General features: G+C 47.2%; 1 protein-coding gene across 1 annotated transcript in view; it reads right to left on the bottom strand.

Annotated features, from left to right (window-relative positions):
• Window positions 1-22,300, bottom strand: part of LOC143768065 (uncharacterized) — a 75,618-nt gene that overhangs the window by 31,129 nt on the left and 22,189 nt on the right. Inside the window, exons 2-6 of the mRNA XM_077256739.1 lie at window positions 12,355-12,495; window positions 12,053-12,229; window positions 11,847-11,970; window positions 11,666-11,763; window positions 11,377-11,467 (exon numbers count right to left, since the gene is read on the bottom strand). Of these exons, the coding sequence (XP_077112854.1) occupies window positions 11,377-11,467; window positions 11,666-11,763; window positions 11,847-11,970; window positions 12,053-12,229; window positions 12,355-12,432 (568 nt within the window). The 5' untranslated portion in view covers window positions 12,433-12,495. The remainder of the gene's footprint in view (window positions 1-11,376; window positions 11,468-11,665; window positions 11,764-11,846; window positions 11,971-12,052; window positions 12,230-12,354; window positions 12,496-22,300) is intronic.

A 22,300-nucleotide genomic window follows, 5' to 3' on the forward strand; every position in this document is an offset into this window, starting at 1 on the left:
TAGTAGTGAACACTGCATATGTGTGCTAACAGACCAAGAAGAAATTAATGAGCTGGTTGTAATCAAAATAGACCTCTTTGCCCAAGAAAGCGGTCCCTGTTGTGAATTCCGTTCTTGGGCCCCCTCTTGTGGTTGTGAATGGTACTTTTGTGAGTTCTGCCCTTGGGCTCCCTCTGGTGGTTTCGAGTGGAACTGCTGCTCCTTGAGTTTAGCTGTAGCAGCTGCTTTCACTTATCGTCTCTCCTGGCTTTGCTATTTAACCTGGCTCTGGTCTTCAGTTCATGCCAGCTGTCAATGTTTTCTGGGTTGGATTCAGATCTCTTCTTGGATTTCTCCTATGGCCTGTCCATTTCAGCAAAAGATAAGCTTTTGCTAGTTCTTTGGTTGTCCATTTGCTGTGGACTTAATTGCTCTGCTCATGTTATGTTTCTTTTTGTCCAGCTTGTCATCATGATATTTTCAGGCTAGCTGGAAGCTCTGGGGAAGCAGATTTGCCTCTCCACACTGTGAGTCAATGTGGAGATCATTTTTGTAAACTCTGCGTGGATTTTTAGTTTTTAATACTGACCGCACAGTAACCTTTCCTATTCTGTCTATTTAGATTAGTATTGGCCTCCTTTGCTAAATTCTGTTTTCATTTCTGTGTATGTCATTTCCCTCTCCACTCACAGTCAATATTTGTGGGGGGCTATCTTTCCTTTTGGGGGTTTTCTCTGAGGCAAGATAGCTTTCTGTTTTCCATCTTTAGGGGTAGTTAGTTCTCAGGCTGTGACGAGGTGTCTAGGGAGTGACAGAAACATCCCACGGCTACTGCTAGTGTTGGTGTTAGGATTAGGAACTGCGGTCAGTAAAGATACTACCACCTCAGAGCTCGTCCCATGTTGCTCTTTAACCACCAGGTCATATCAGTGTTGCTCCTTAACCACCAGGTCATAACAGGTCCCTGAGAATCTGCTAGGGGCCTGATAAAAGGTCATTGAGGGCTATAAATGGCCCTGGAGCCTGAGGTTCCCAACCCCTGTTATAAAGGAAGATAATCCATAGACCCCTGAAAGGCAACAACTGGCAGGCCTCATTCAAATATTTTTAAAATGTATTTGCTGTACTCCTACAATCAAAAAAGGCTTGGTAAAATGTGCAAAGCCATGAAAACATTATAAGTAATGATGAGCGAGTATACTCGTTGCTTGGGTTTTCCCGAGCACGCTCGGGTGGTCTCCGAGTATTTGTTAATGTTCGGAGATTTCGTTTTCATCGCTGCAGCTGAATCATTTACAGCTACTATCCAGCTTGATTACATATGTGAGGATTCCCTAGCAACCAGGCAACCCCCACATGTACTCAGGCTTGGTAGTAGCTGTAAATAATTCAGCTGCTGCTATGAAAACTAAATCTCCGAACAGTAACAAATACTCGGAGACCACCCAAGCGTGCTCGGAAAAACCCGAGCAACGAGTATACTCGCTCATCACAAATTATAAGGAGGGTAATGCAGTAATCATCTTCAGGTGTGAGCATCTTCTTCCTCGGTAGGCTTGAGTGACTGTGTCCCCTGTTTCCTGAAGCCCGGTGCAGGGCTGCCATCAGAGAAGAGAAAAAAAAAGACGTGCACTCTCGCTAGTGGTGGTGCAGACTGAACGTGGAGAATTCTCCAAGATATAGTCTCAAGCAAAACAGTCGCACTCAGAAAGTATCTTCAGAGTTTTAGCCAAACAAATGTTTTTTTTTATTTTGAAAAACACCAACAAAATATATAGAATAATTCACCGCAGTGTTGTAAGGTGTAAGGTAACGTTTCGACCCTGTGGGTCTTTTTCAAACCTTACTTATGGTAGAGGGAAATGAGAAGAGGGCATAATCCCAGAAGAGGTGCAGGAGTCCCGTTAGGGGCTATCCGTATGTCGCATCAGGCATCTGCGGATCAAGCATCTGTCGCATCAGGCATCTACCACCGCAGATGCCTGATGCGACATACGGATAGCTCCTAACGGGACTCCTGCACCTCTTCTGGGATTATGCTTTCTTCTCATTTCCCTCTACCATAAGTAAGGTTTGAAAAAGACCCACAGGGTCGAAACGGGGGGGGGGGGGGGGGGCAGAATGCTGGACACGGGGGGGGGGGGGCGTCAGAATGGTGGACAAGGGGGGGGGGCAGAATGCTGGACACGGGGGGGGGGGGGGGGCAGAATGCTGGACAAGGTGGGCCAGAATGGTGGACTTGGGGACAGAACGGTGGACATGGGGACAGAATAGTGGACATGGGGCAGACATGGGGGCAGAATGGTGGACATGGGGGCAGAATGTGAGATACGGGGCATGACTGGAGACACTGGGGGCAGGATTGGAGACAGATGGGGCAGGATTGGAGACAGATGGGGCAGGATTGGAGACACGGAGCATGATTGGAGACACGGGGCAGGATTGCAGACATGGGGGCATGACTGGAGACATAGGAGGCAGAATGGAGATGCGGGGCATGATTGGAGACACTGGGCAGGATGAAAGACATGGGGGCATGATTGGAGACACTGGGCAGGATGAAAGACATGGGGGCATGATTGGAGACAGATGGGGCAGGATCATGGGGCAGGATGGATACGATGGAGACAGATGGGGCAGGATGGGGAGATCATATGGGGCAGAATGGATACTCATGAGGGTAGAATGGGAGACCATATGGCTGAAGCCAGGAATGAGACACACAGGGGCCAGGATGGGGAATTAATATTACCATAGGGGCTAATTAAGGGATATTATTACTTTAGTGATGTATTTATTTTTTGAGTATACTGCTTTAAATGGGGGGGGGCGGTCCTGTTAATGTGTAGAGTGATACTATGTAGCCTTTTTTTCTTCATGTGGTGTATTGTAGAAGTTGGGAAAAATTAATTAATGTGTTCTGCAAGCGGAGCTTGAGATAACTGTGTAATTTCCTGCAGAGACGAGCCCAGGCTGTGCTGGATGAAAGATGAAAAACAAAGATGAAGGACTTCACCTAGAGACGTCACTGGTGAGTCAGTGTGTTAGGCCGGTTTCACATTATCGTTGCGGACTTCCTCAGTGAAGCCCCGCCCTCGGCCGCACCCCCGCCGCTAGCTCCGCCTACTTCTGCATGCGGCCGGCATACCTATCTTTAAAATTAGTTACGCAGGTCGTGCCGCTTTATGCGGATGCTTCCGCATGCGTCGTTTTGACGATGCGGCGACCAGCGTAGAACGCAGCTTGTAGCAATTTTTTTTCTCCGCATACTCAAAAAGACACATGCGGAAGCATCCGCATACAGCGGCACGACCTGCATACCTAATGTTAAAGATAGGTACGCAGGCCGCATGCAGAAGTAGGCGGAGCTAGCGGCCGAGGGCGGGGCTTCACGGAGGAAGTCCGCAGCTCCTCAAAACGCTAGTGTGAAACCAGCCTTACCTATACACTGACACTATACACTGTATACCATATACAGAGCTCCTGTGTATAATGTCACCAGTGATCACTGTATTACCTGTACACAGACACTGTATACTAAGTACAGATCTCCTGTGAATAATGGCACTTATGGTGATAGTATTGTATTTTTTTTTTTATTACTGATCAGTATTGTAGTATTCAGTCACTATGTGGTGGTAATATGTGGTCTGGACATGGTGTTTCAGTATTTATCCCTTGTATGTGCTATTTGGTCATTTTGTGGTGGCAATATGTGGTCTGGTCATGGTGTTGTGGTATTTGTCCCTTGTTTGTGATATTATTCGATCACTGTGGTGGTAATATGTGGTCTGGACTTGGTGTAGCAGTATTTGTTCGTTGTATGTGATATTATTGGTCATTTTAAAAATTAAAAAATAATTAAAAATATACCTAAATTGAATTGCGTATTTTAACAAATATTTAATAGGTTACAGCAGAGTGGGGCCCGGCCAAAAGTGTCTACAGTGTTATGGTGGCAGCTTAAAAAATCTCAAAAGGAAAAAAACACACCGGCACTCCCAGAGGGATATACTAGAGAGCTGCAGGTGCCTAGACAGCTACTGTGCTAGATCTGTCATTGGGTAACAGGAGAAATAAAAAATATATTAGGACACCGCGCTAACTAGATATGAACACAATCAGAGGAGTGGGTGAACATAATACTAGAATAGAAGTTAACCAACAGTGGACACAGCCATAGGGATGGCCGTGACCACCAGCAGAAAAATCAACAGTAAAAGGGCGTAGCACAATGAGGGTGTCACAAAATGTAAGTAAATGCTAATAAATGCTCATAAATAGGTGTTCACAAAGCCAGCATAATACCTCCTATTGCCGCAGTATTACAAATAAGACAGAAGTCTCAAAGGGGATATATAAATGTGTGGCAGATGTATAAATAAATATAATTAGCAGACCGCACACTTACTGGTAATGGTGTGATTGCAGTGGAGGTACCGGCGCTGTGCTGAGCTAGATCAGAGCGGGATCACTAGCGGTCCGGGTATCCAAGGGTATGCAGTCCGAAAAAGGCAGCGTGGGGCGGCAGAGACACCTGATGATGTAGGGAGCGTCCTCCCTGGTAGGTGCTCAACCGCCGCGCGCCTGAAGCGCCGCTGACCGGTGCACGTGGGCCGGAAAAGAGCCGCTGCAAAGAGCGGTGAAGGAAAAGGGGAGCGGCCTATTCTGGGTGACGTCACCTAGATAGAGAGGTAAGGAGCAAAGGACGGATGCCGCACAGGACCGAATTGCCTACACGTTTCAAAGGTCTCCGGACCTTCTTCGTCAGGGCTTCAAAAATCTTTTTGCCAAAACAAAAGCTGCCAGCTATATGTGTGATCTAGTGATGGGAACTGTTAATGTGTGAGAAGTGGAGTTTTTCCAAGAGAGAGAGAGGTGGGACTGTGGACAGTTCGAGGGGTGGAGGCGGGGCTGGGGTGGAGCCTGGGTGGAGTCTCAAGGGGGCCCCGAAAATTTTGCCACTATGGGGCCCCGAAATTTCTAGTGGCAGCCCTGCCCAGGTGCAAGGGCTGTAAGTGACCTGACTGCGGGCTGTGCCGGAGTCCCCGACATATAGAAATGGGCAACAGAACTCTGTCACCTGCAACATCGGCTGCTCTCACATAAGAGGAGGAGAATCCGGGAACAGTACGATCTCTCGGGAGTGGTCTCAAGCGGCATCGAGGAGCTTATCCCAGGCCCGTTCATTCTTCAAGAAGGGTTGATCCTGCTCCCTTCCTTCTCAGATCATACCCACTGCATAACAGCGATGTTGCCCCTCCATTTTGAGGAACGTGACAACTGGTTCCAGCAGGCAGCAGTTGCAGCCTTCAAAGCAAGTGTTCCTCCTCTACTGCCCACTGGTTGAACGAGATGTGATGAAGGAACCTGAACTCTATGGGCTCCCATCTCCGATGCCAGTTGTATGCAGTGACCTCACCCAAGATGCCAATTGTGGGTACCTTGTGGCTAGTGGGCACCATAGCATTTCTCAAGTCCTGGTCCTGGCTCACCTCCTTGTTTCTTCTCACAACCCTAGGTCCCGCAGTCCATGCACCACTTCCTGGGTCCTAACTCTCCCAACTGCAGTCCACAATAACCCCAGCAATAAAGGCTGCAGCCTGGGTTAGTCCTGGGTTACCTCACCATCGATTTTGGGGGGTGACAGGTTCGCTTTAAGCCTGAAGAATCAGGTCATGTGTGCCTTGGAACTGTGATTGAATTGTGCTTGAACTGTGACTTATTGCAAAGACTGTGCATTGCTATTTGCCGCCAAAATCTGCCATCGCCGCGCGGAGCACGAGGGGAGGAGCCATAGCTTTGTGGGCGGAGCTGGCCGAAAAGAGCGCGGAGCGAGAAGACGCGGTGAGGTGCCGATTCCGGAAGAGGAACCCCGACCCCGGCAGATTAGCAGGGGGGAGGAACGGCCATGTCGGGTCCCGGAGGAGCTGAGGCGGCGGCCGCAGCCGCAGACTCGGGGGCACTTCCAGGCCCCGCAGTAGACGCAGCCGCGGGCCTTGTATCACCGCCGGATGCCGCGGAGCTTGCCGCCCCCATCAGCCAGCCGGATACCGCCGCGGCTACGGCAGCCATAATGCCCTTCTCTATGCCGTATCTACGTGGTGCAGCCTGGCTCCCGCGATACTCTGGAGAATCCCATACATTAACTGACTTTAAAGAGGGGATTTGTAGCCTGCTCGAGTTTTATCCCTTGACAGAGCCTCAGAAAGTTCATATGATAACAGGCCAACTCTTTGGAGCGGCTTTGAGAGAAGTGAAGTCATGGCCCGCCGCAGATAAGAGAACTGCGCAACAGGTCTTTGCAAAGCTTAAAACCACCTTTGACACCCGCACTGCTACAGAAATTAAATTGACGTTCTATGGGTGCAAGCAGAGGCCGCAGGATAACTTACGGGACTATGCACTTAATCTCCAGGAGGCACTGCGGGCCATCAAGCAGAGTGACCCAAACAGCATGCAAGATGAAGATAAACTCCTGAAAGAGCGGTTCATCGAGGGGCTCATGTGCAGTCACCAAAGGGCCCAGATACACTTCCTGGCCATGTAGAATCCAGACCTGACTTTTGCGCAATTCAAAGATAAAGCCATCCAGGCGCTACCAGAGCGACAGCCCAGCCGTGCCGTACTTCCCAGGCATCAAGCCCTCACGTACCACCAGGAGGTGGCGCCGGATGCGCCCGTTTCCGCTGAGGCCGATGCCCAGATCCTGGAAGACAACTCCCCTGCAGGACTACGCCTCCAGATGCAGGAGCTGACCAAGAGAGTTGCAGCCCTAGCCCGGACCGTCCAGTCCCTACAGGAGGCCCCCAAGGAGAAGATCCAGCTGGCTTCCAGACCGGAAGATGTCCCCTGGCAGCGACAGAGGAGGGTTCCGTCGACCAGAGGCAGAGACGATGATCGCTTTCATCGGGATGGATGACCTATCTGCCGCCGCTGCCACCAGGTGGGCCATCTTGCAAGGTACTGTCATTTAAACGAGCAACCCCTGGGGCAGAGGGCCAACCCCCAGGAATAGGACGGTCAGGCCCGCAAAATTGGAGAGCCAAATACATCGGAGGGCGACCAGTTCTCCCCATTGTGATCGACGGTATCCCCATGAATGCTTTGCTGGTTCCCAGGTGACGACTATGCCTTACATCCTTTATAAATGTTATTGGGAGGACACCGATATTACCCGTGGGCCCGATGATGATTTTACCATAATAGCTAGTAATGGTCAGCCACTGCCACAAGTGGGGTATAAAGAGGTCACCATTAAGCTGGGGCGGGTAGAATTGGAGGCCCAGGGAATTGTCATTGTTGATATTGACCGACGTGAATGTAACCCCATGATGACCATCGGTACTATTGTCATAGAAAATTGTCTTGCAGAAGTTATTGTCTTGTTGCAGCAGGTAGCAGAAACAGCTGGTTACAGTGAACAACGTGCCTTGCAGAAAGAAATCAGAGCTCTGATGCAGAGACAGCAGGTGGAGTTGACTGGTGTTGAAATTGGCCGGGTCACAGTGAGTGATTCAAACCCCATTGCGATACCCCCCAGGAGTGAAATGTTGATATGGTGTCGGGCAGCCATAGGCCTCAGGGGTAAAGACTATCAGGCCCTGGTAGAACCTGTGTATTCAGATAATAGGCCTACCCTCCTGACAGCCCAAGGGGTGGTTGACGTCCGCAAGGGGAGGGTGCCAGTACGTGTTCTTAACTGTGGGGAGGAAGAAGTCCACCTAACCAAATATGTCACACTTGCCAAGCTGTTTACTGTTAATAATAGTGTAGCTGCAACCCTGTGTCGCATCTTGTACCACGCACCATCACCTATCATTGGACGCCCCTTAGCAGGGTCACGGATCGGGTCTAGCCACCGTGACAACCCCAGGACCGAGACAGAGAGGCCCGGTACCGAGTACCCCGCGGCCCTGCGTCTGGGGGCACTCCATATACATATCATTTGAGGGCACATACAGCCCTGAGGGAGATATACAGCACTGGGGGAAGGGGAATATATAGCCCTGGAAGGGACAGACATCACGCAGGCACATAGATCGCCAAGGGGACACAGATCACCGGGGGGAAGGGGGGGGCATGAAGAAAACAGGGTGGCACAGAGATCACGGGGGGGGCACATAGCTGGAGGGGACAGAGATCACAGGGGGCACAGGGAACACATGGGTGCACAAATACCACAGGGGGTACAAAGTAGGGGGGACACAGGAATGACATAGATCACAGGGGTGGCACAGATCACAGGGGGGGGGAATATAGCTGGGGGAGCAGATCACTGTGGGGTGGCACAAAGATCATAGAAAGGGGGGCACATAGCTGGGGGGGGGTCACAGAAATCACAGGGGATATATAGCTTTGGGGCACAGAGATCACAGGGCTGCCCATAGCTGGAAACACAGATCAGAGGGGGGTCATAGAGTGGGGGGGCGCAGAGATCATATTGGGGCAAATAACTGTGAGGGCACACAGCTGAGGGGCAGAGCTCACCAGCAGAAAAGTACAGAGCTGCAGACACAGATCACTCTGAACTCTCTAGCAGCAGCTCCTCTTCCGGAACAGGAGGACGGGAGTGCATTGGGCACTAATCCCGCCCACCCCAATGACATCATTCATATGCAGGCAGCGTTCTGTAATGAATGCTGAATACTGTGCACTTGAGGGTTAAGGGGCCGGCAGCTGGCAGGATATGGCTGCTGCCCGAGCCTTGTTGACTCCGGGGACCTGCCTGCGGGCCGCACGAGGTTCCCCACCCCTGCCCTAATCACTGCCTACAGACTGTATTCAGCCACTCTCCCTGCTCCTGCAACTCTCCCATAATCCTTAGGCTAAAAGCAGATTGCATCTGATACAAAGATGCACAAGATTAGAAGGGCTGTTAGTATGATGGTTCAGCTTCAGCACCAGTATCTACACTACAGGACTTTGAGACGTTGTACTGCGCACACACACGCCTGGACAAGCACTCTCTCCCTCCAATAACAACTGTCACAGAGCTCTGCAATGGCGTCACTGTGCCGAGCCTGACGCCTCCTACCATTTTAACAACCCCCTGATAATGTCACACAGCCAGGAATGAGTGTAATGCCACTACCAAGATGGCTACAGCATTACAGAGACCCACAGACAATCCCCGCATGCTTTTTGGCTGTGTAACAGGGGCTATACATGCGGGGTGGGGATTCAATTTTGAAAGTGAGCACCGGATAATGCTCACCGAGTAACGAGCACATCCGAGCACCCAGATAATCAAGTGATATCCGAGTATCACTGAGCACATTCGCTCATCCCTAATCGAGATTCTAGGAAGCCAACAGCATCATTACCCTCCGCTTTCTCTTACAGACCCATCATAATATTTTTTTCAAGTGATTTTCTAACTTGTCAGCACATTCTACGTGCACTGTTATTTGGATTTTACAGATCTGGACAGGTAAAGATCAGAATCTTCTAATGGGTCGTCCGCCAGGGCCTGGGGTACTCGGTACCAGGTCCGGTCTTAAAGGGGATGTCACGGTGGCTGCGACCCGGTCCGTGCCCTCGGTGCCCAATTAAAGGGGAACGGTCTTTAAAGGGGTTTTTGAATAAAGTTTGTCTGGACGTCACCTGTGGTGTTCGGTCAGTGGGGACCGACGCCGCTTAAAGGGGTCCTCTGGGCTGATGGTACGGCAGCTAGATGGTGATGCTTTCCACAGGTGAAGCGGGGTCCCCAGGGCTCCTAAGGTATATATAAATAGAGGACACAGGGTTGCAGTCTTTACCTGGTTTACTGAGATGATATTCAGCCTCAGTCCAGGGTACCGGCAACAGGTACAAAAGGAGTCCAGGCAGCCCGGAAACAAGTGGAAGTCCCCTTGGCAGGTCAGGTTGGGAGCCTTCCACTTTGCACTCACTATTAGTCCCTTGCTACCTGAAATGTCATCACAAGGTCCTCGTTCTTCCCTGTCCTGGGACAGTACCTGCATGGAAGGCAGCTTGAGCCGTTCCTTCTGGAGTCTCTGCATGGTAACTCCAGGCTCCAGAATGCTGCTGTACTACAGGTGTGGTGTGGGCAACTCACACATAGTCCTATGCCCTCCGGTTTTGCTATGGGGCTTGCAGCTCCCCACAGCCTAGCCTTGGGCTCCGGTACCCAGTTTCTGCGCTCTGGCTTAAGGAGGCCCACTCGCAGCCTCCTCTGTTATGGTTCTCAATGGCAAGAGAACATAGCCCAGCAAACATAAGTACTAGCTCTTGGAAGGATGGAAACTAAACTGACCATGAACTAAACCTGCCGCACAACTAACAGTAGCCGGGTAGCGTTGCCTACGTTTTTTATCCCTAGACGCCCAGCGCCGGCCGGAGGACTAACTAATCCTGGCAGAGGAAAATATAGTCCTGGCTCACCTCTAGAGAAATTTCCCCGATAGGCAGACAGAGGCCCCCACATATATTGGCGGTGATTTTAGATGAAATGACAAACGTAGTATGAAAATAGGTTTAGCAAAATTGAGGTCCGCTTACTAGATAGCAGGAAGACAGAAAGGGCACTTTCATGGTCAGCTGAAAACCCTATCAAAACGCCATCCTGAAATTACTTTAAGACTCTAGTATTAACTCATAACATCAGAGTGGCAATTTCAGATCACAAGAGCTTTCCAGACACAGAAACGAAACTACAGCTGTGAACTGGAACAAAATGCAAAAACAAACGAGGACTAAAGTCCAACTTAGCTGGGAGTTGTCTAGCAGCAGGAACATGCACAGAAAGGCTTCTGATTACAATGTTGACCGGCATGGAAGTGACAGAGGAGCAAGGTTAAATAGCGACTCCCACATCCTGATGGAAACAGGTGAACAGAGGGGATGATGCACACCAGTTCAATTCCACCAGTGGCCACCGGGGGAGCCCAAAATCCAATTTCACAACACTCCTCTAGCCCTCGATCTCTCCTCTGCTCCTTACCCTTCACTGTCTGCTCCAGACTAAACTGACTCCTCCTCCAGACCAGGATCTTTATTCAGGGAAGCTGCACTGAAACTAGGTTTAGAGCTCCCCCTCCTGGCCTGGATTCAGAAGGTGTTGTGTGTGTGGTTTACCTGCCAAATAAATTCTTCTTGTTCCCAGGCACAGCACTACCCTCTCCGAGAGGAAGGCAGGACTACTGTGGTACCAGAACTCCTGGGGTGCCACACTAATCCCAGGGGGTAGGTGGATCCTCCATGTTGTAAGTTCACTAGAAAAGGGCTTTCACAAAATCATTTGAACATTTTCAGATGGAGGAGAATGTTCTATTCTAGAGGCAAAATGGTGATCACACAATTGTGATACGGCCGAACTACACAACTGATAAAGTAGCCACAGCCGGTCACTGAGAAGAATCTGTGACTTCTCTGCATTTAGTGGTCACTACTCACCTGGGTACCCATATGTCGGAATCTCCTCTTTGCACACCTCATCACCCCTCACACATGTCTCTGTAGTATTAATATGGGTCAGATCTTCACCCTGAAACAAATATTGTAAAAGTCACCGACAGATGGAGAAGTCACATCTATGATCAGCTTTAATCCTGCCATCTCCACCGTTCTCATTACACAAGTATAAAATATAGAATACTGGTGTATAAAACAAGACTGAGCACAAGACCTTCACAGCCGTCTACACATCATAGGGGAGATCTCATGACACCTTCTCTCCATCTACCTGATGATCCTGAGGAACACTGGGATCTTCTTGTTTACAGTCCTGTGGAAGAAGAGGATGAGGACATCTCTCTGGTGTTGTCTTCTTACTGGATAGATCTGGAGGAAACACATACAGGGACTGAATTCATTCTTTACATACAGATAATTATAGGCCGTGTGTATTTAGTCCTGTCTATTACCTGGTGATGTGAGGGGCTGGGGAACCTCCATCATGACGTCCTTGTACAGATCTTCGTGTCCTTCTAAATACTCCCACTCCTCCATGGAGAAATAGATGGAGACATCCTGACACCTTATAGGAACCTGACACATACAATGATACCATCATCCCCCGATCTCTTCATAGAGTTACTGTATAATGTCCCAGCATTCCCAGCAGTGTCACCTCTCCAGTCAGCAGCTCAATCATCTTGTACGCGAGTTCTAGGATCTTCTGGTCATTGATGTCCTCATGTATCAGGTGAGGTGGAGGCCCCGTGATTGGGCTCAGGGGTCTTCTCCATCCCTCAGACACAGGGTCCTGACAGCGTTCACTAGAGGTCTTCTTCACTACTGCGTAATCCTGGTTATGGAGAGACACATTAATAAATCTCACTACAGACATTTCCAGAGTCCTCACCTCTCCAGTTCTGCCTGTTATTTTCATAGATAAGAATAATGTAATGTGACGTCATCAGAATCTCTCACCTCTCCAGTAAGCCGGAAGAGGATCTCTAGGGTGAGGTGTAATATCCTTTCTGCCATCTTGTCCCTGTCCATATCCATCTTTGAGGATTAATTCAGAAAAATTCTCTTAATATACAAGATGTCCACTGAGAGGATCTGATACTGTAGGGAAATGAATAGGAAGAAAATGAGCCAATGCAACATCATAAAGAATGACAACAAGGGGAGGCATATCAGGAGAAAGAATATGTAGATATTGTATTCTCTAGTCTTGTATGGACAGGAACACAAGTTGAATTGCTGACCACGACATCTCTTCCATGTTCCCAATCACAGGCTAAGTTGGCCACTGCTTAGGCAACTTATTGGCTGTAGGAATCATATGTTTTTGGGGACTGAAACCATCATTGATTGTGGATACTTCACACTAGACCTTGGAAATCAAGGTACCAGAGTCTGGAGGAAGAGTGGAGGTCTAGAGCGAAGCTTCCACAATCAGTGATGGTTTGGGGAGCCATGTCATCTGCTGGTGTAGGTCCACTGTGGTTTATCAAGACCAAAGTCAGTGCAGCCGTCTACCAGGAAATTTTAGAGCACTTCATGCTTCCCTCTGCCGACAAGCTTTTTGGAGATGGAAATTTCAGGGTATGTGCCCACGTTGCAAATTTGCCTGCGGATTTTTCTGCACTGAATCTGCATCTCTTGGCTGAAAACGCAGGTGCATTTTTGATGTGTTTTTGAAAGCTAAATAAAGATGTATTATTGAACAAAAAAAAATATTTGTGATGTAATTTCTTGTCCAACCCACACTCCATTACACACACAGATAAATAGATAAGATAGATAGATAGATGGAATGAGATGAAGGAATGAGATAGATATATCTATCTATCCCATATCTATCTATCTATCTATCTATCTATCTATCCCGTTCCTTGTATCTATCCCATATCTATAGATAGATAGAAGGAATGAGATAGATCTATAGATATATGAATAGATAGATCTATGTATCTATCTATCTATAGATATATGTATGGATAGATATATCTATGGATAGATGTAGATAGATATATGGATAGTTAGGCTACTTTCACACATCAGGTTTTTTTCAGGCAGGCAGGATCCGGCGAATTTTTGAAAAAACGGATCCGTTGCAAATAGTGAAAAACTACTAATCCTATAGTAGTGAAAGTTAAAAAAAAAGATCCAGAAAAAAGTATTTTAATATTCTTAATTTCACCATACTTATCATACTCGATCTCCTACAAAAAATTAAAAATAATAAACCAACCGTATACTCCCTGTCCGACGCAGTCCAATTAATAACGAGTGTCCCATGACGATCTCCCCAACAGAACAGTGACATCGGGTGATGTCACCGCTCTATAGGCCTCCAGTGATACACTGACAGGAGACAATGGCTCCTGCAGTGCATCACTGAAGAGGTTACCTGAGTTCATTGGTCTCACTTTATGGCAAAGCTGAGTGGGAAATTTCCCACACAGCAGTGCCACAAGTGAGAGTAGGAACTATTTCTCACAGCAGCGAAGGCATACAGTGCGTAAGGATACCTTCAGTCATTGAATCTTAGAGCCCCTGGAGAGCGGTCACATCAGCTGATGTGGCAGCTCTCCACGGGAGATCGTCATGGGACACTAGTATTAACTGGATATCTGCGGATCAGGGAGTATATTGTTTGTTTATTATTTTAATATTTTTTACAGGTGAGCAATGGCTTCGGGGATCAAGGTGATGGTGAGTATGTACTCTATGTTGTATCTACTATATGTGTTGTGTATATGTACTGTATGTCTATATGTATGTGTTGCATGTACTGTATGTCATTCTGTATGTTGCATGTTGTATGTACTGTTGTATTTAGTATGTTATGTACATCATATGTTGCATGTTGTATGTACTGTTTTATGTTGTATGTACTGTATGTCATATGTACTGTTGTATGTTGCATGTACTGTATGTCATATGTTGTATGTTCTGTTGTATGTTGCATGTGCTGTATGTCATATGTTGTATGTACTGTTGTATGTGCTATATGTTGTGTTGCATGTTATATGTACTGTTGTATGCTATATGTTGTATGAACTGTCGTATGTTGTATGTACTGTTGTATGTTCTGTATGTCATGTGTAGTACGTTCTGTATGTCATATGTTGTATGTAATGTTGTATAAAGTGTTCTGTATGTCATGTTGTATGTACTGCCATATGTTGTATGAACTGTTGTATGTAATATGTTCTGTATGTCATATGTTGTATGTACTATATATATATATATATATATATATATATATACATACACTGTCATGTTCCCAATGGCAGGGAATTAAACACATAACACGGGCAAAAACAGGACGAGCTCTAGGGTGATGGAACCTGAGCTGACCGCGATCCTGAACCTCAACACTCAACTAACAGCAGCCGGGGAACGTTCCTGGGGGGACTCTAGACGTCTCGCGCCAGCCGGAGATCTAGCTACCCCTATCAGAAGAATCACAGACCTATCTTGCCTCCAGAGAAATATTCCCACAGAAATAGCAGCCCCCCACATATAATGACGGTGAAATGAGAGGAAGGCACAAACGTAGTTATGAAAACAGATTCAGCAAAATGAGGCCCGCTTAAGCTAGATAGCAGAGGATACAAAAGGTGAACTGCGCGGTCAGCTTAAAACTCTTCAAAATACCATCCTGAAATTACTTAAACTCATGTGCCAACTCATGGTACATGAGTGGTAATTTCAGCCCACTAGAGCAACCAGCAGCAGAGAATAACATATCTGCAAGCTGGACTAAAAACATGAAAGCAAACATGAAACAGGGAAATCCAGACTTAGCTTGTCTTGAAGGCCTAGGAGCAGGTAGCAAAGGTAACAGAGACACACTGATACATTGATAGCCGGCAAGGGAATGACAGGAAAGCCAGGTTAAATAGGAAACACCCAGCCTCTGATGGACAGGTGGAAACCAGAGACCGCAACCCACCAAAGTCACCCAGTACCAGTTGTAACCACCAGAGGGAGCCCAAAAACAGAATCCACAACAGTACCCCCCCTTGAGGAGGGGTCACCGAACCCTCACGAGAACCCCCAGGGCGATCAGGATGAGCTCTATGGAAGGCGCGGACCAAATCAGTCGCATGAACATCAGAGGCGACCACCCAGGAATTATCCTCCTGACCATAACCCTTCCACTTAACCAAATACTGGAGCTTACGTCTGGAAACACGAGAATCCAAGATCTTCTCAACAACATACTCCAATTCTCCCTCCACCAGCACCGGAGCAGGAGGCTCAACCGAAGGAACAACGGGCACCTCATACCTCCGCAATAACGACCGATGGAACACATTATGAATAGCAAACGATGCTGGGAGATCCAAACGAAAAGATACAGGGTTAAGAATCTCCAAGATCTTATAAGGACCGATGAACCGAGGCTTGAACTTAGGAGAAGAGACCTTCATAGGGACAAAACGAGAAGACAACCACACCAAGTCCCCAACAAGAAGTCGGGGACCCACGCGGCGACGGCGATTAGCAAACTGCTGAGTCTTCTCCTGAGACAACTTCAAATTGTCCACCACCTGATTCCAAATCTGATGTAGCCTGTCCACCACCACGTCCACTCCAGGACAATCCGAAGGCTCCACCTGACCAGAGGAAAAACGAGGATGAAACCCCGAATTACAAAAGAAAGGAGAAACCAAAGTAGCAGAACTAGCCCGATTATTAAGGGCAAATTCGGCCAGTGGCAAAAAGGCAACCCAGTCATCTTGATCAGCAGAAACAAAACACCTTAAATAAGTTTGCAAGGTCTGATTAGTTCGCTCCGTCTGGCCATTCGTCTGAGGATGGAATGCAGACGAGAAAGACAAATCAATGCCCATCCTAGCACAAAACATCCGCCAAAATCTAGACACAAACTGGGATCCCCTGTCAGAAACGATATTCTCCGGAATCCCATGCAAACGAACCACGTTCTGAAAAAATAAAGGGACCAACTCAGAGGAGGAAGGCAACTTAGGCAAGGGTACCAAATGAACCATCTTAGAAAAGCGGTCACACACAACCCAGATTACGGACATTTTCTGTGAGACAGGGAGATCTGAAATAAAATCCATGGAAATGTGCGTCCAAGGCCTCTTCGGGATAGGCAAGGATAACAACAACCCACTGGCCCGAGAACAGCAAGGCTTAGCCCGAGCACACACTTCACAAGACTGCACAAAGGTGCGCACATCCCTTGACAAGGAAGGCCACCAAAAAGACCTGGCCACCAAGTCTCTAGTACCAAATATTCCAGGATGACCAGCCAACACAGAAGAATGGACCTCGGAGATGACTCTACTGGTCCAATCATCCGGAACAAACAGTCTTTCTGGTGGACAACGATCAGGTTTATCCGCCTGAAACTCCTGCAATGCACGTCGCAAGTCTGGGGAGACGGCGGACAATATTACCCCATCCCTAAGGATACCAGTAGGCCCAGAGTCTCCAGGAGAGTCAGGCACAAAACTCCTGGAAAGAGCATCTGCCTTCACATTCTTTGAACCTGGCAGGTATGAAACCACAAAATTGAAACGATAAAAAAAACAACGACCAACGAGCCTGTCTAGGATTCAAACGCCTGGCAGACTCAAGGTAAATCAGATTTTTGTGATCAGTCAAGACCACCACACGATGTCTAGCACCCTCAAGCCAATGACGCCACTCCTCAAATGCCCACTTCATGGCCAAAAGCTCCCGATTACCCACATCATAATTGCGCTCGGCGGGCGAGAATTTTCTAGAAAAGAACGCACATGGCTTCATCACCGAGCCATCGGAACTTCTCTGTGACAAAACCGCCCCCGCTCCAATCTCGGAAGCATCAACCTCAACCTGAAAAGGAAGTGAAACATCTGGTTGACATAACACAGGAGCAGAAAAAAACGGCGCTTAAGTTCCTGAAAGGCCTCCACAGCCGTAGGAGACCAATTAGCAACATCAGCACCCTTTTTAGTCAAATCAGTCAAAGGTTTAACAACACTGGAAAAATTAGTAATGAACCGACAATAAAAATTAGCAAAACCCAAGAACTTCTGAAGACTCTTAACAGATGTAGGTTGTGTCCAGTCACAAATCGCCTGAACCTTGACGGGATCCATCTCAATAGTAGAAGGAGAAAAAATGTACCCCAAAAAAGAAATCTTCTGGACTCCGAAGAGACATTTTGAGCCCTTCACAAACAGAGAATTGGCCCGCAGGACTTGAAACACCTTCCTGACCTGTAGAACATGAGACTCCCAGTCATCAGAAAACACCAAAATATCATCCAAATACACAATCATAAACTTATCCAGATATTCACGGAAAATATTGTGCATAAAGGACTGAAAGACTGAAGGAGCATTAGAAAGTCCAAAAGGCATTACCAAATACTCAAAATGGCCCTCAGGCGTATTAAATGCGGTTTTCCACTCATCACCCTGCTTTATCCGCACAAGATTATACGCACCGCGAAGATCTATCTTAGTGAACCACCTAGCCCCCTTAATGCGAGCAAACAAATCAGTCAATAATGGCAATGGATACTGATATTTGACTGTAATCTTATTCAGAAGGCGATAATCTGTACAAGGCCTCAGGGAACCATCTTTTATTGCCACGAAAAAAAAACCTGCTCCCAGAGGGGACGAAGATGGACGAATATGTCCCTTTTCCAAGGACTCCTTAATATAATTCCGCATAGCAGTATGCTCTGGCACTGACAGATTAAATAAACGACCCTTAGGGAACTTACTGCCAGGAATTAATTCTATAGCACAGTCACAATCTCTATGAGGAGGGAGCGAATTGAGCTTAGGCTCCTCAAAAACATCCCGATAGTCAGACAAAAACGCAGGGACCTCAGAAGGAGTAGATGAAGCGATTGAAATCAGAGGTGCATCATCATGAACCCCCTGACATCCCCAGCTTAACACAGACATTGTTTTCCAATCCAGGACTGGATTATGAGTTTGTAACCATGGCAGACCAAGCACTAGTACATCATGTAAATTATACAGTACAAGGAAGCGAATCACCTCCTGATGAACGGGAGTCATGCGCATGGTCACTTGTGTCCAGTACTGCGGTTTATTCATAGCCAATGGTGTAGAGTCAATTCCCTTCAAAGGAATAGGAACTTCCAGAGGCTCCAGACTAAAACCGCAGCGTTTGGCAAATGACCAATCCATAAGACTCAGGGCAGCGCCCGAATCCACATAGGCATCGACGGAAATGGATGACAGTGAACAAATCAGAGTTACAGACAAAATGAACTTAGACTGCAGAGTACTAATGGCAAAAGATTTATCAACCTTTTTTGTGCGTTTAGAGCATGCTGATATAACATGAGCTGAATCACCACAATAAAAACACAATCCATTTTTCCGCCTATAATTTTGCCGTTCACTTGTGGACTGAATTCTATCACATTGCATAGTCTCAGGTGCCTGTTCAGAAGACACCGCCAAATGGTGCACAGGTTTGCGCTCCCGTAAACGCCGATCAATCTGAATGGCCATAGCCATAGACTCATTCAGACCTGTAGGCGCAGGGAACCCCATCATAATATCCTTAATGGCCTCAGAAAGACCATCTCTGAAGTTTGCAGCCAGGGCGCACTCATTCCACTGAGTAAGCACCGACCATTTCCGAAATTTTTGACAATATACTTCCGCTTCATCATGCCCCTGAGAGAGGGCTAATAAAGCCTTTTCAGCCTGAATCTCCAGGTTAGGTTCCTCATAGAGCAATCCCAGTGCCAGAAAAAACGCATCCACACTGAGCAATGCAGGATCCCCTGGTGCCAATGCAAATGCCCAATTCTGAGGGTCGCCCCGCAGGAAAGATATTACAATCTTGACCTGCTGAACAGGGTCTCCAGAGGAGCGAGATTTCAAAGAAAGAAACAATTTGCAATTGTTCCTGAAATTCAGGAAGGTAGATCTATCTCCAGAAAAAAACTCTGGAATAGGAATTCTAGGTTCAGACATAGGAGTGTGAACAACAAAATCCTGTATGTTTTGAACTTTTGCAGCAAGATTATTCAGGCTGGAAGCCAAACTCTGGACATCCATGTTAAACAGCTAAGGTCAGAGCCATTCAACGGTTAAGAGGAGGTAAGAAGCAGCTAGACAGCAATTAAGGGCTAGGCAGCAAAACTCTGAGGGAAAAAAAAAAAAATTTCCCTTCAACACTTCTTTTTCTCCTGCTTCAGCCCAAACAATTAACACTTTGTGGGCCGGCTATACTGTCATGTTCCCAATGGCAGGGAATTAAACACATAACACGGGCAAAAACAGGACGAGCTCTAGGGTAATGGAACCTGAGCTGACCGCGATCCTGAACCTCAACACTCAACTAACAGCAGCCGGGGAACGTTCCTGGGGGGACTCTAGACGTCTCGCGCCAGCCGGAGATCTAGCTACCCCTATCAGAAGAATCACAGACCTATCTTGCCTCCAGAGAAATATTCCCACAGAAATAGCAGCCCCCCACATATAATGACGGTGAAATGAGAGGAAGGCACAAACGTAGTTATGAAAACAGATTCAGCAAAATGAGGCCCGCTTAAGCTAGATAGCAGAGGATACAAAAGGTGAACTGCGCGGTCAGCTTAAAACTCTTCAAAATACCATCCTGAAATTACTTAAACTCATGTGCCAACTCATGGTACATGAGTGGTAATTTCAGCCCACTAGAGCAACCAGCAGCAGAGAATAACATATCTGCAAGCTGGACTAAAAACATGAAAGCAAACATGAAACAGGGAAATCCAGACTTAGCTTGTCTTGAAGGCCTAGGAGCAGGTAGCAAAGGTAACAGAGACACACTGATACATTGATAGCCGGCAAGGGAATGACAGGAAAGCCAGGTTAAATAGGAAACACCCAGCCTCTGATGGACAGGTGGAAACCAGAGACCGCAACCCACCAAAGTCACCCAGTACCAGTTGTAACCACCAGAGGGAGCCCAAAAACAGAATCCACAACAATATACTGTACTGTAGATATAGGTATGTGTTTTATGTACTGTTGTATGTTGTATTTATTGTTGTATGTTCTGTATGTACTGTTGTATGTAGTATGTTATGTACATCATGTGTGGCATGTTGTATGTACTGTATGTCATATGTACTGTTGCATGTTGCATGTACTGTATGTCATATGTTGAATGTTCTGTTGTATGTTGCATGTGCTGTATGTCATATGTTGTATGTACTGTTGTATGTACTGTATGTCATATGTTGTATGTACTGTTGTATGCGCTATATGTTGTGTTGTATGTTATATGTTTTATGTACTGTTGTATGTTGTTTTATGTACTGTTGTATGTTATATGTTGTATGAACTGTCGTATGTTGTATGTACTGTTGTATGTTCTATATGTCATATGTTGTATGTAATGTTGTATGAAGTGTTCTGTATGTCATGTTGTATGTACTTCCATATGTTGTATGTACTGTTGTATGTAATATGTTCTGTATGTCATATGTTGTATGTAGTATGTTCTGTATGTCATATGTTGTATGTAATATGTTCTGTATGTACTGTTGTATGTTCTGTATGTCCTATGTTGTATGTACTGTATGTTATATGTGTTTTTTTTACATTCAACACATTAGCCGGACGATGGGACTGCTAGTGTCCCATCATTGGCTAATGTGTCAATCACTGACTGTAGCAGGCATAGCCCGATGGGACTTTTATTCCCATCGGACGATGCCTGCACACACACACACAAAGACCCCCCCGCACATCCCCGCAGACCCCGGGACAGCCCTGCACAGACCCCACTCACACAGACACGCGGACCCCACCCGCACACACATGCACGCACAGTCTCCGCCCACACTCTTCCCTCCTCCTGATCTGCAGCATTTCCCCCGCAGCTAAACCGCAGATCTTTTTTTACATCTGCGGTCTTTCTGCGGATCTGCCTGACTCAATGCAAGTCAATGGGTGCAGAAACGCTGCAGATCCGCACAAAGAATTGACATGCTGCGGAAAAAACAACGCGGAGTTCCCGCGTGGTTTTTTCCGCAGCATGTGCGCAGCGGATTTGGTTTTCCATAGTTTAACATGCCACTGTTAAACGCATGGAAAACTGCTGCACATCCGCAGCGTCAAAAAATCCGCAACGTGTGAACATGGCCTCATTCTCCAGCATGACTTGGCACCTGTCAACACTGACAAAAGTACCAATACCTCGCTTAAAAACAACAGTATCACTTTGCTTGATTGGCCAGCAAACGCGCCTGACCTTAACCCCATAGAGAATCTCTGGGGTATTGTCAAGAGGAAGATGAGAAACAGCAGACCCAACAATGCAGACGAGCTGAAGGCTGCCATCAAAGCAACCTGGGCTTCCATAACACCTCAGCAGTGCCACATGCTGATCGCTTCCATGCTGCTTGGATACAGTAATTGATGTCAAAGGAGCCCCAGCCAAGTACGGAGTGCATTTACTGAATATACACTGAAAACAATGTTTCTATTTGTTTTCACTCTGACCCCTATAATCCTTCACTTTCTGCTAACCCCCCTAATCCCTACACCTAGTAAGGAACTGTCCATCTGTTCTTCAATTCTCCCCATCCATCCAGCTCACCTCCTCCTCAAAACTGTTCCTCAACATACAATTCTCTGTCTCCAAACACAGACAGCCCCCTCATGCTTTCTCCTGCTAACACTCTCTGCTCCTCCTCACTACCGGTGATATTGCTCCAAATCCTGGTCCTCCTCACCACATTCCCACAGTCATTTCTACCTCCCATCCACGCTCTATCATAGCTTTCCGTAACCTCTCTAACCTTACACCCATTCGCCCAGCCCCCGCTTCCCCAAACCTACTAACTGGAACTCTATGGAACACTCGCTCTGTCTGCAACAAACTTTCCTACATCCATGATCTATTACTA

The sequence above is a fragment of the Ranitomeya variabilis genome, chromosome 4, assembly GCF_051348905.1.
Source record: "Ranitomeya variabilis isolate aRanVar5 chromosome 4, aRanVar5.hap1, whole genome shotgun sequence".
Taxonomy (NCBI): domain Eukaryota; kingdom Metazoa; phylum Chordata; class Amphibia; order Anura; family Dendrobatidae; genus Ranitomeya; species Ranitomeya variabilis.